The 13,985-nt window shown below is 41.9% G+C and overlaps 1 protein-coding gene across 5 annotated transcripts in view; it reads left to right on the forward strand.

Annotated features, from left to right (window-relative positions):
• The window catches only part of LOC101790479 (guanine nucleotide-binding protein G(q) subunit alpha), a 121,014-nt gene that overhangs the window by 100,110 nt on the left and 6,919 nt on the right, over positions 1–13,985 (forward strand). For 3 of the 5 annotated variants that reach the window (XM_038169434.2, XM_072030623.1, XM_072030622.1), the window contains one exon: positions 9,211–9,364. The exons of 1 other annotated variant lie outside the window; for it this stretch is intronic. In XM_038169434.2, coding sequence (XP_038025362.1) covers positions 9,211–9,364 — 154 coding nt within the window. One more of the 5 variants, XM_072030624.1, reaches the window with a different exon arrangement.

Raw genomic sequence — 13,985 nt, forward strand, 5'->3', positions numbered from 1 at the left:
TAGCATGGTTTAGTGGTGGATTTTAGTACTAGGTTAATGGTTGGACTAGATGATCTTAGAGGTCTTTTACAACCTGAACGACTCTATGATTCTATGATTTATATATTATATGTATCCTATATATATACATAGATATATACTTATATCATATATCCATTTCTATGCCTTAGGAAAACAACATTTTCTCCATTATTTTACTTGCTAAGAAATTTCTTTTCATTAATAAATGAAACCACATATAAAAGAATCTTTGAAATGCCTCTGTTGACACAGACATCTTAGAATATTAACATTAATAGCATTTTAAAAGCTTGTATTTTATAGGAGGTTTACTTGCTGGGTTTTCACTAACTCTGAGTAACAAAGCCATTTGACCTAATTGTCTTTTCTTTTAAGATTTAATTCATTTATAGCTCCTATCCAGATGGGCTATTTGTAACCCTTTTAAGAAAGTTGTTTACATTACTGTTTTTTGTTAATAAGAGATGGAAAAGGTTCTTTTAAAATAAAGACTTTTGCTCTTTTTTTCAAGCTTTTATTTGAGTTCTCAAGATCATATTGCATATTAATAAATAGCCTAATAGCAATCAAAATTGCCTAATAGCAATCAAAAGGGACTTCAAGGAATTAGGACAGATGATCAGGAATTCGGGTGCGCAAGTCATCTTCTCCTCCGTTCTCCCCACTACTGAGAGTGACAGGAACAAAAGGATAGCATCTATTAACACATGGCTCCATGGCTGGTGTCATCGCCAAAATTTTGTGTTTTTTTTTGTTGACAGGAAACCTTACATAGCACCAGGCTTGCTGGCATCAGATGGGATTCATCTTTCCCCAAGGGGGAAGAGGGTCCTTGGTCATGAGTTGGCAGGGCTCATTGATTGGGCTTTAGACTAGATTCAGTCGCGGAGGGGGATATCATCAGGGATGCTGACGATAAGGTACAGGATGACATGCCATCTCACTCATGCCATCTGAACACCACAGATGGCAAAGGATGCCCAGAACCTAGAGAGGGAATGGAACTTAACAGAAGAGCTACCATAGGCCCACATGGACGAGTTATAGTTGCCCCATCCAGAAAGGCAGACATTGGCAGCCCAACTCAAATGCCTCTGTGTAAATGCACGCGGCATGGGGAATAAACAAGGGGAACTGGAGATGTACATGCAGTTGCAGGGCTATGATCTCATCACAATTACTGAGACATGGTGGGACAGCTCTCATGAATGGAATGTGGCCATGGACGGCTTTGTGTTTTTTTAGGAAGGACAGGCCAGGAAGGTGAGGTGGTGGAGTTGCTCTTTCTGTGAGCGAGCAACTGGAATCTATACAGCTTGGCATGGGGGGGGGGAAGTGTGAGTCAAGGGCCTATGGATGAGGATTAAAGGGCAGGCCAACAGGGGTGACATTGTGGTGGGTGTTTACTACAGGTCACAGGATCAGGAGGAGGAAGTGGATGAGGCCTTCTACAGGCAGCTGCAAGTTGCCTCATGTTCACAGGCCCTGGTTCTTATGGGGGACTTTAACCTCCCCAATATTTGCTGGGAAGACAACACAGCTCAGAACGGTCCAGGAGGTTACTGCAGAACGCTGAGGATAACTACTTGATGCAAGTGGTAGGTGAGCCAACAAAGAGAGGGGCGCTGCTGGACCTGGACCAGAGATGGTCTAGTTGGAAACGAGAAGGTTGAGAGCCGGCTCAGCTGCAGTGATAATGAGATGTTGGAGTTCAAGATCCTGCGAGAAGGAAGCAGGGCAAAAAGGAGGACTGCAACCCTTGATTTCAAGAGAGCTAACTTTGACCTCTTCAGGAACCTAATTGGAGGAATTCCCTGGGCCAGGGCCCTAGAGGGAAAGGGGGACCAGCAGAGTTGGTTAATATTCAAGCACTACTTCATCCGAGCTCAGGATTGGTGGATCCCTATGAGAAAGAAGTCAAACAAGGGGGGCAGGAGACCTGCATGGATAAGCAAGGAGCTCTTGGGAAAACTTAAAGAGAAGAAGAAAGTGTACATGATATTGAAGAAGGGACAGATCACTTGGGTGGAATATAGGAACATTGTCAGAGAATGCAGGGATGCAATGAGGAAGGCCAAGGCCTGGTTAGAATTAAATTTAGCAAGAGACATCAAGGATAACAAGAAGGGCTTCTTCAAATACATCAGCAGCAAAAGGAAGACTAGGAAAAAAAAAAAAAAAGGAAAAATGGAAAAAAAAAGGAAAAAAATGGAAAAAATGGGAAAAAATGGAAAAAAAGGAAAAAATGGAAAAAAAAAAGGAAAATGTGGGTGTGCTGCTAAATGAGGCGGGTGCCTTGGTGACGGCAGATACAGAGAAAGCGGAGTTACTGAATGCCTTCTTTGCTTCAGTCTTCACTTCTAAGGCTAGCCCCCACGCACTACTGAGCCCGGAAACAAGAGAGAAAACCCAGAGAGAGGAAGACTTTCCCCTGGTTGAAGAAGATTGGGTTAGAGGTTATTTAGGCAAGCTAGACACCCACAAATCTATGGGCCCCTATGGGATGCACCTGAGGGTGCTGAGGGAGATGGCCAGTGTTATTGCTAAACCTCTCTCTATCATCTTCAAAAGGTCTTGGAGAACAGTAGAGGTGCCTGAGGACTGGAAGAAAGCCAACATTACTCTAGTCTTCAAGAAGGGCAAGAAGGAAGACCCAGGAAACTACAGGCCAGTCAGCCTCACCTCCATCCCTGGAAAGGTGATGGAGTAGCTCATCCTCGAGGCCATCTCTAAGCATGTGGGGGAAAAGAAGGTGATCAGAAGCAGTCAACGTGGATTCATCAAGGGGAAGTCATGTTTAACCAACCTGATAGCCTTCTACGATGAGATGACTGGCTGGATGGATGAGGGGAGAGCAGTGGATGTTGTCTACCTTGACTTTAGCAAAGCTTTTGACCCTGTCTCCCATAACATCTTCCTGGGCAAGCTCCAGAAGTGTGGGATCCATGAGTGGACAGTGGGGTGGATCGAGAACTGGCTGGATGGCAGATCTCAGAGGGTTGTGCTCAATGGTGCCGAGTCTAGTTGGAAGCCTGTGGCTAGTAGTGTCCCCCAGGGGTCAGTAATAAGTCCAGTGCTATTCAACTTATTCATCAATAAAATAATAATGTGTAATTGAATTTCTCTTAAACCAATATTTCCTTCCCTTTGTGATCTTTACAAATGCCACATTGCTCAATGTATATCCACAAAAATGCTACCACAAAGATAATTTTCCCAGCTTCTTGCTTTTACTATGTATTTGTCTTTCTACTGTCTTTCACTTCCTTGCCATGTGGAACCAAATTATTTGTCTGTTTTTAAGGACCTTCATCGTCTAACCTGATAGGATAATCAGACCGATTTTTTTTTCAGCCAGTTTTGATCAGTCATTTGTAAAATATTCCAACAAATATTTTTACAGTTATTACCTTTCTCTTAATTTTTAATAAAAATAATTCCCCAGAAACTTGCCTAGATCTGCTATGTAGCTGATATGTAATCTCCATTCTTCTGAGTTCTCTACAGTGGTAAAACAGAGTCCTGTCATGACTGCTTCTCACAATGATCATAATTCTGTTACTATAATGTGATGGTCTCTCATTCTGTTTTCAGTATCCAGTTACAAATTCTTAAAGCAATTACTGTTATTTAAGAACATATGTGCAAAGCTGTGGTCCACCACTGGATCTAACAGATTTCTGAAATGTAGAATAGTGGGTTTATTTAGCAGTAGCTGGATATTTGCATGGCCCTACCAGTAGGAAAGGTAACGTTTTTATTGTGAGTAATGTAATGGAACCAGTAGGTCTGGAAGTGACAGAAGCAATGTTTCTAAAAGTCATTGAATAAATATTGTGGTTTAACTCAGCAGGCAGCTAAGTACCATATAGCTGTTTTTTCACTCCATCCACTCCCCCCAGTGGGATGGGGGAGATGGTCAGAAGAAAAAAATAATAAAATAAAACTTGTGGGTTGACATAAAGACAATTTAATAGGACAGAAAAGGAAGGAAAATTATAATAATTATGATAAAGGAATATACAAAACAAGTAATGTGTAATACGATTGCTCACTACCTGCTGACTGATGATCGCCTGTCTCCAAGCAGCAGCCACACCCTCTGGCCAACTCCCCCTGTTTTATTGTTCAGCATGATGTCATACGGTATGGAATATCTCTTTGGCCAGTTTGGATCAGCTGTCCTGGTTCTGTTTACTCCCAGCTTCTTGTGTACGCACAGCCTCTTTGCTGCTGGGGCAGTATGAGAAGCTGAAAAGTCCTTGACTTAGTGTAAGCATTGCTCAGCAACTACTAAAACATCAGAGTATTATCAGCATTATTCTTACCCTAAATCCAAGACACAGCACCATACCAGCTACTTAGGAAGAAAATTAACCCTATCCCAGCCAAAACCAGGACAATAAATAAACACAAGAAAGTCCTTCCAATCAGAGAAGTGGAAGAGGGGTGAGGGAAGGAAGAAGGGGCCTGTGACTAGTGGAGACCTTTTCAGAAACAGTGTAGATCTAAATGATCTGGGAAAATCTCTTAAAAATGCTCTGTCCAAAACACTACCACCAGGGGGATGCTAAAACAATCTAATGATTCATCCTTGTCTATAAATACATTGACCCTTAGTAAAATGGCATTTAGTTTGGTCTTCGGGGCTGAAAGATGATGACTACAGATGAGTGAAGTAGAACAGGTTGCCCAGAGAGGTTGTGGATTTCCATTCTAGGAGCTGGTCAAAGCTTGACTGGACTAAATTAGTCCTGCTGGGAGCAAAGATTTGGACCTAGTGACTTTCACAGGACCTTTCTGTGATTCTAAGTAGAAAAATCTTAGTTGAATTTGTCTAGTGAAAGGGAAATTATTTTGTTCTTTGGGGTGCCTTTGTACTCATGCAATGAGGTTTTATCATAGCTGCTTTAAAATCCTGAAGAACTCCACTTTATTAGATTGAGGATATTTGAATTAATGGGGTTAATTTGAATTAATGGGGAAAATTGACTCTGTCCTAACTGAAACCAGGACACATTCACAGTACTTAATTTATGTTGAAAAACTTCTATTTTAGCATAAATAATACTTGTATGTTGTGGGTTAACCCCAGTAGACAGCTAAGCACAACACAGCTGCTTGCTCACTTTCCCAACCCCACCCCAGTGGGATGGTGGAAGAGGCAGAGGAAGAGTAAAAGCAAGAAAAAAAATGTAAAAATTGCTAAGCCCTAAACCCCACTCTTTACTGCTGAGCATGATGTTTATATGGCATGGAATATCTCTTTGGTTAGTTAGGGTCATCTGCTTGCTTGTGTCCCATCCCAAACTTTTGCCTGCCTCCGGACTATTTCCTTGGGGGGCAAAGTAAGAAACAGAGAGGGTGTTGACACTGTGCAAACACAGTTCAGACATAGCTAAAGCATTAGTGTGTTATCAGCATTGTTTCGGTCACAAATCTAAAACACAGCACCCTACCAGCTACTATGAAGAAAATTAACTCCATCCCAGCCAGACTGAGTACATTGATAATGGCAGAACAGAGCATTTATAAAACTAGGGCTTCTGTACCTCAGCCACAACTACAAATTTAAATAGAAATAACTTTATAAGAGCTTTTCTATGATGTGTTTGTGCTACAAGCACTTAATAAAGGCACTCTGCAGTGACATGAGTGTTTTCAGTTTATAGGAAACTATATTGAAACTTGTTGAACTTAGTGATATGGTGTTGAACTTAGCGATATGGTTTAGTGGAGGACTTGTTCGTGTTAGGTCAGAGGTTGGACTCAATGATCTTGAGGTCTCTTCCAACCTAGACAATTCTGTGATTCTGTGATTTATTATCCTTAAGTTGTCTTAGGTAGAATAGACTGGTGTTGCTTAGACTGATAAAAATAGAATCAAAGAATCATAGAATATCCCGAGTCGAAAGGGACCCATAAGGATCATTGAGTCCAACTCCTGGCATCACACAGGTCTACACAAAATTTTAGACCATGTGACTAAGCGCAGTCCAAAGGCTTCTTAAATTCAGACAGGCTCGGTGCAGTGACTACTTCACTGGGGAGCCTGTTCCAGTGTGCAACCACCCTCTTGGTGAAGAACCTCTTCCTGATATCCAGCCTGAACCTCCCCTGCCTCAGCTTGACATCATTCCCATGGGTCCTATCACTGGTGTTTACGGAGAATAGGTCAGCGCCTGCCCCTCCACTCCCCCTTGCAAGGAAGTTGTAAACTGCAATGAGGTCTCCCCTCAGCCTCTTCTTCTCCAGGCTGAACAGGCCCAGTGCCCTCAGCCACTCCTCATACGTCTTCCCCTCTAGGCCCTTCACCATCTTCATCACCCTCCTCTGGACACTCTCCAACAGTTTAACATACTTTTTGTACTGTGGTGCCCAGAACTGCACACAGTACTCGAGGTGAGGCCACACTAGCGCAGAGTAGAGCAGGACAATCACCTCCCTCGACCAACTAGCGATGCCGTGCTTGATGCATCCCAGGATACGGTTGGCCCTCCTGGCTGCCAGGGCACACTGCTGGCTCATATTCAACTTGCTGTCAAGCACAACCCCCAGATCCTTCTCTGCAGGGCTGCTCTCCAGCATCTCATCGCCCAGTCTGTATGTATCGCCAGGGTTGCCCCGTCCCAGGTGCAGGACCCGGCACTTGCCTTTGTTAAACTTCATGTGGTTGGTGATTGCCCAGCTCTCCAATCTGTCCAGATCTCTCTGCGAGGCCTTTCTACCCTCATCCGAGTCTACAACTCCTCTATATTTGGTGTCGTCGGCAAATTTTCTCAAAACACCTTCTAGTCCTACATCCAAATCGTTTATAAAAACATTGAAGAGGACTGGCCCTAAAATGGAGCCTTGAGGGACCCCACTAGTGACCATCCGCCAGCCAGATGTGGCTCCATTTACCACAACCCTTTGAGCCCTACCCATCAGCCAATTGCTCACCCATCTTCTGATGTTTTTGTTAAGTTGTATACTGAACATTTTGTTGGACCTTGCTGACTAGTTCCCTGAGCAGCCTGAAGTCTGCTTTCCCCATATCCAGGGCTGAAGTTTTGGTGGCAGTTTTCCTTCTGTCACCATAAATTCTAAACTCAAACACTTCATGGTTACTATGACCGAGATGGCCGCCAATTGCCATGTCCCCCAGAAGACCCTCTCTGTTCTCCAGCAACAGGTCTAGGAGGGCACCTTTCCTAGTTGGCTCCCTTAGCATCTGCACAAAGAAGTTATCATCTAGGTGCTTTATGAACCTCCTGGACTTGCTCGTGTCGGCCGTGTGGTGATCCCAGTTGATGTCTGGAAAGTTGAAGTCCCCCATAAGGACAACAGGAGTTGATCTCAAGGCATCTCTTAGTTCCACAAAGAATAATTCACCAACATTGTCGTCCTGGCCAGGTGGTCTGTGATAGACTCCCACAACAATATCCCCTTTATTTGTTCGTTCCTTAATCCTTACCCAGAGGATCTCAACTTTGCCATCGCCAACTTGAAGTTCCACACAGTCCAGCCCCTGCTTCACATACATCGCCACCCTGCCACCTCGCCTACCCTGCCTGTCCCTCCTGAGGAGCCTGTAACCATGTATTGTGACACACCAGCCACAGGACTCATCCCACCAGGTTTCGCTTATGCCGATATTCATGTTCAAGTCTATTGTGCTAAAATTACATGAAATACATGAATACAGAATAGGCATTTTTAGTATGTATTCATTTGTTTTTGTATACAGATTTGTAGATGCAGGTCTACATATTCATGTTTTGAATCAGGAGAAAATACATCTGTAAAATAGGTGAGTATCCAAAGCCTAGATGGAACTTCTGTAGCATTCATTAGTGTGCTCTGTTAATGGATGACAAATTAAAAAAAATGGATGTACAAAGTCCCAGTCCCACTTTCTTTTGATGTGGGCCAAAAATATGAAATTACACGAGGCCACAGAATTGAGACTTTTTTTTTTGAACTTTTACTGTTCGTGAAGGCAATTATCTAAAGAACTTTTTTTTTTTTTTTTCCAAGAGCCTTCTCTTCTCCAGGATGAACAACCCCAATTCTCTCAGCCTGCCTTCATAGGAGAGGTGCTCCAGCCCTCTGATCATCTTCATGGCCCTCCTCTGGACTCGTTCTAATACTTCCATGTCCTTCTTGTGCTGGGGGACCCCAGAGATGAACACAGTACTCTAGGTGGGGTCTCACAAGAGCAGAGTAGAAGGGGAGAATCAACTCCCTCAACCTGCTGGCCGTGCTCCTTTTGATGCAGCCCAGTGTATGGTTGACTTTCTGGGCTGCAAGCACACATTGCCATCTCATGTTGAGCTTCCCATCAACCAGCACCCCCAGGTCTTTCTCCTCAGATCTGCTCTTAACTCATTCTCCACCCTGCCTGGATTTGTGTTTAAGATTGCCTCAGGCCCCTTGCACTTGGCCTTGTTGAACTTCATCCTAAGAAGTACTTCAGAATTGTATCAAAATGAAGCATAATTTTAAAGTGTGAGAAATCCCTTAGAAACAGAACTGTATGCTTCACTTACATTTCAACTGTAATGCTAAATGTTTTTCAGGAGCAATTAAGTAATTTATGTAAAGGCTAACCCAAGGACATTAGGAAGAAATTTATCATTTGTAAGATTTTATGTCATAAGCTTTTGATTTGGGGAAATATTCTCAGGTTACCAATAGATTCCAGATTTACCTGGAACTATTTTAAAGATAATCTCTTTCAAAAAAATAAGGATTACTAGCACTTAAAGTTCAGGAAAGGCATAAAAATAAATAAGGTTCTTAAAACTTGAATTTGTTATTATGTCTTTTTTTTTATGCTTGCCTCTGTCTTGAACCACATGTATTTCAATACCCACGAGTTTGTTGGCTGAGCATAACTGTGCATAGTCAGTCTTTACAACATTACCTGTTACAGCTATCATGTTCATGACCTGTGTTTTAAGGAATAATTATGCTTATTATGCTTCCGTTATTGAGATTGCAAAAGGAAGCTGCCTACATATTTAACAGCTTACATATAAACTGTAATTGAGTCAGTTAGATACTACAAGATTCAAAACATGAAATGGATCTGTTTAGTAAATAAAATGGAATTGCATGTATTGATTTAATTTAAAAAAAATCACAACCAAATAAATTCATCTGTTGTTTTTTTTTTGGTTTTGTTTGTTTGTTTGTTTATTCTAGAATCGAATGGAAGAAAGCAAAGCACTCTTTAGAACAATTATTACATATCCATGGTTCCAGAATTCTTCAGTTATTCTGTTCTTAAATAAAAAAGATCTCTTAGAGGAGAAAATTTTGTACTCCCATCTAGTTGATTATTTCCCAGAGTATGATGGTAAGTATATTTCCACCAGAGCTCATGCTCCATTAACACTCCAGTAATGACAAATTATCCCCCAATTCTTCATTACATCCATGTTCTTCATTACAAACTGTACTTAGTACACCAAATGGTTAATTTGTAGTTGAGTGGCTTGCTGGTCATGTTTTCTTTTTAATTATATGAAAAGGAAAAATGATTAAAAATAACAGTTTTTAATAATTGAAATTTTTAAAGTCACTGAAATCTTGTGGTATTTTCTAGATTTCTAGAATTTCATTTCATAACTCCATTAACTGTGGATAGGATGGCAGTACCTTTCATGTGAAATTATTGCTTCTAGATGAGTAACAACATATTACCAATGAACCTTATTCTGTTCTTGTTCCTAAGTTGAGGTGAATGCTTGAAGTGAAGTATAAAGTTAAAAATAAATAAAAACACATTTCTTCTCATTTTTACTCATAGTCTTTTTTGAGGATTTTTGTTTGTTTGTTTAATCCTGTATATTTGAATAGAAGTGTCATAAATTCTCTGGGGATGTCAGAGAAACCAGTATCACTCCTCCCACACTTTCATTATGCCATTTCTTTCTTGTTTTCTTTATTTTACTTATGTAAAATGTAATGTGCTTGTCTCAGAAAACATTACGTGAAACATAGCTGTTCCTAAGGAAATTGTACTTTTATAAAGTTCTCCTCAGGTAAAAAGTAAGGTATTTTAAGATAATTTTTAGGAGTTGGTCTCAATGATCCTTCTGGATCCCTTCCAACTCAGGGTATTCTACGATTCTATGAACTGAGTGGAGTCTTTAGTAACAGGGGAAAAATCAAATTCATATAATAAAATCTCTTTTGTCTCACCAGAGAGTGAACAGCAAATTTGAAAGCTACAAAAATAAAAGATTAAATTTCTCATTTTCAAAACTAAAAAGTGATAATAGGAAAAAGTTACAGGTATTTTTCCTGTTTGAGAGGAAAGGATGTGTTCACAGTAAACAGCCTGGAGGATCAGCCAATACTTACTTATGAGTCACTCTAAGTTTTGTTTGATCATAGAATAAAATCATAGAATCATTTAGGTTGGAAAAGACCCTTTAGATCATCAAGTGCAACCATCACCTAACACTACCAACTCCACCACTAAACCATGTCCCTAAGCACCACATCCACACATCTCTTAAATACCTTCAGGGATGGTGACTCCACCACTTCCCTGGGTAGCCCATTCCAATGCCTAACCACCCTTTCCATTAAAAAAATCTTCCTGACATCCTATCTAAACATCCCCTAATGCATCCTATCTCTTGTCACCTGAGAAAAGAGACCAATACCCACCTTGCTGAAACCTCCTTTCAGGTAGTTGTAGAGAATAATGAGGTCTCCCCTCAGTCCCCTCTTCTCAAGACTAAACAACCCCAGTTCCGTCAGACGCTCCTTCATAAGACTTGTTCTCCAGACCCTTCACCAGATTTGTTGCTCTTCTCTAAATGCAAGTTCCAGCAAATCAATATCCTTCTTGTAGTGTGGGGTCCAAAAGTGAACACAGTACTGGAGGTGTGGTCTCACCAGTGCCGAGTACAGAGGGACAATCACTTCCCTAGCCCTGCTGGCCACACTATTTCTGATGCAGGCCAGGATGGCCTTCTTGGCTACCTGGGCACGCTGTTAGCTCATGTTCAGTTGGCTGTCGACCGACACCCCCAGGTCCTTTTCTGCTGGGCAAATTTCCAGCCACTCTTCCCCAAGTCATACTACTGCATGGGATTGTTATGACAATATGTTATGTCCTAGTGCAGGACCCGGCCCTTACCCTTGTTGAATGTCATGCAATTGGACTTGGCCCATTGATCTAGCCTTTCCAGATCCCTCTGCAGAGCCTTGCTACCTTCAAGCAGATCAACACTCTTGCCCAACTTCTTGTCATCTGCAAATTTACCGAGGATGCACTTGATCCCCTCATCCAGATCTTTAACAAAAATGTTAAATGTAACTGGCCTCAATACTGAGTCTTGGGAAACACCACTGATGACCAGCCACCAACTAGATTTAACTCCATTCACAATGACCTTTTCGGCCCGACTATCCAGGCAGTTTTTTTACCCAGCAGACAGTACATACTTTGAAGACATGAGCATCCAAGAGAAGGCTGTAGGAGACAGTATCAGATGCCTTGAGGTCACAGAACAGATTTTACAAAACTTTAATGTAGTAGTAATTTAGGATTTATTTTATACTTTTCTGGTAAATCACAAGAATAGATTGTATGATTCTTAACAGCACTTAATCAGCATTTAAGCATCAGCCAATTTAACACAATGATTTCAACAGAATTTGCTACAGTTGAAACAGCAACATAGTTAAAGATTCAAGAATGGCAAGTTTTGCCCAAGATTTACTGCAGCGGGGGGGGGGGGGGTCTAAACTCAGTCTCACGCTTTCAAGATTCCCCCCTTTTAGTGAATCACTCACACTTCTCCCTCATCAACATTTGTCCACAGATGAGCTTTTATCCTTGAGGAGTCAGTCCTGAGAGACATCTCACCTCAGGGGTACCCTGAGAGGCATCCCAGATTGGTGGGAGATCAAGGGTCACGGCCTGCTGCGGTCCCTGGAGAGCTTGCTTGGGATCACTATAGGATTGCTAGATGATTGACTTTTAGTCAGAAATTTTCCAGAATTCATTTCTTTTTTTAATTTGACTATGATTCAACTTGTTCAACACACACACACACACACACCCATTTAGAAAATAATTGCGCCTTTCTCAATTAGTCATGTCACAGGGGCTTTGGATACATACATTCAGGGAGAGGCCTGCTGGTCCTGTGCCTGTAATGTATAAGTAACAGGGGAATGAGGCAGTGTCAGGCTTCACCACACTCTGTAGATAACAGAGGAATGATGCCATGATGGTTTTTCCTTGAATCATAGATAACAAAGGAATGATTCTGCACTATATTAGATAAAGTGATTGACTCGTAGTCAAACTCAGATTCCTTATCATGTCGATCTTGTTGAAGAAAATTATTGAGATCTTTCTCAGAAGATTAGACAAACTTCCTGTTACCATATTAGCAGGTATGTATAGTACATAGTATAACTTTTTATTCTTTGATCAATTTAGAGGGAATCAAACTTGTTGCTGTCCTGGTTTCAGCTAGGATAGAGTTAATTTTACTTCTAGTAAAGTAGGGTAAGGTAAAGTAGAATTCTAGTCTGGTAGGGTTCTGTGTTTGGGAGTTAGGATGAACATAATGCTGATATCACACTGATGTTTTAATTGTTGAGTTGCAAGGAAAAACAACTGCAAAAGGGTGAATCTTTGAGAAAATTGATGCTCCAATATCCAGCAGGAAATCCCCAAGACACAGTAATGAATATATGACCAGGATTAGAGGGGCCCTGCCTCCAGCCAGGGGAAGGAAAAGGACAGTCGTGTTTATTGGACTGTGTGGATTCAGTGGCCTGGCACGTCAGACCCACAAAAGTATAAGGCTTTAGTAGACACAGGCGCACAGTGTACTGTAATGCCATCAAGCTATAAAGGGCCAGAATCCATCTGTATTTATGGGGTGACAGGGGATCCCAGCAGTTAACTGTACTGGAGTATTGGAGGCTGAAGTGAGTCTAACTGGGAATGAATGGCAAAAGCACCCTACTGGGACTGCCGTGGAGGCTCCGTGCATCCTTGGCATAGACTCAGAAGAGGATACTTCAAGCACCCAAAAGGGTACCAGTGGGCCTTTGGCGTAGCAGCCTTGGAGATGGAGGACATTAAACAGTTGTCTACCTTGTCTACCTTGCCCAGTCTCTTGGAGGACCCTTCTGTTGTAGGGTTGCTGAGGGTTGAAGAACAGCAGGTGCCAATCGCTAACACAACAGTGCACGGGCAGCAATATCGCACCAACCAAGACTCCCTGATTCCCATCCATAAGCTAATTCATCTACTGGAAAGCCAAGGAGTGATCAGCAAATCTCATTCACTTTTTAATAGTCCCATATGGCCAGTGGGAAAGTCTCATGGTGAGTGAAAGCTAACAGTAGACTATCGGGGCCTGAATGAGGTCACACCACTGCTGAATGCTGCAGTGCCAGACATGCTACAACTCCAATACATACTGGAATCAAAGGCAGCCAAATGGTATGCCACAATTTATATGGCTAATGCATTTTTCTCCATCCCTTTAGCAGCAGAGTGCAGGCCACAGTTTGTTTTCACTTGGAGGGGTGTCCAATATACTTGGAATCAACTACCCCAGGGGTGGAAACACAGCCCTACCATTTGCCATGGACTGATCCAGTCTGCGCTGGAACAGGGGGAAGCTCCTGAACACCTGCAGTACATCGATGACATTATTGTGTGGGGTGACACAGCAGAGGAAGTTTCTAAGAATGGGAAGAAAATAGCCCAAATCCTTCTGAAGGCTGGTTTTGCCATAAAACAAAATAAAGTCAAAGGACCTGCACGAGAGATCCAGTTTTTAGAAATAAAATGGCAAGATAGAGGTCGTCAAATCCCAATGGATGTGATCAACAAAATAACAGCTATGTCTCCACCAACTAGCAAAAAAGAAACACAAACTTTCCTAGGTGTCTTGGGGTTTTGGAGAACGCACATTCCAATTTACAGTCTG

Source organism: Anas platyrhynchos, chromosome W (assembly GCF_047663525.1).
Source record: "Anas platyrhynchos isolate ZD024472 breed Pekin duck chromosome W, IASCAAS_PekinDuck_T2T, whole genome shotgun sequence".
Lineage (NCBI taxonomy): Eukaryota > Metazoa > Chordata > Aves > Anseriformes > Anatidae > Anas > Anas platyrhynchos.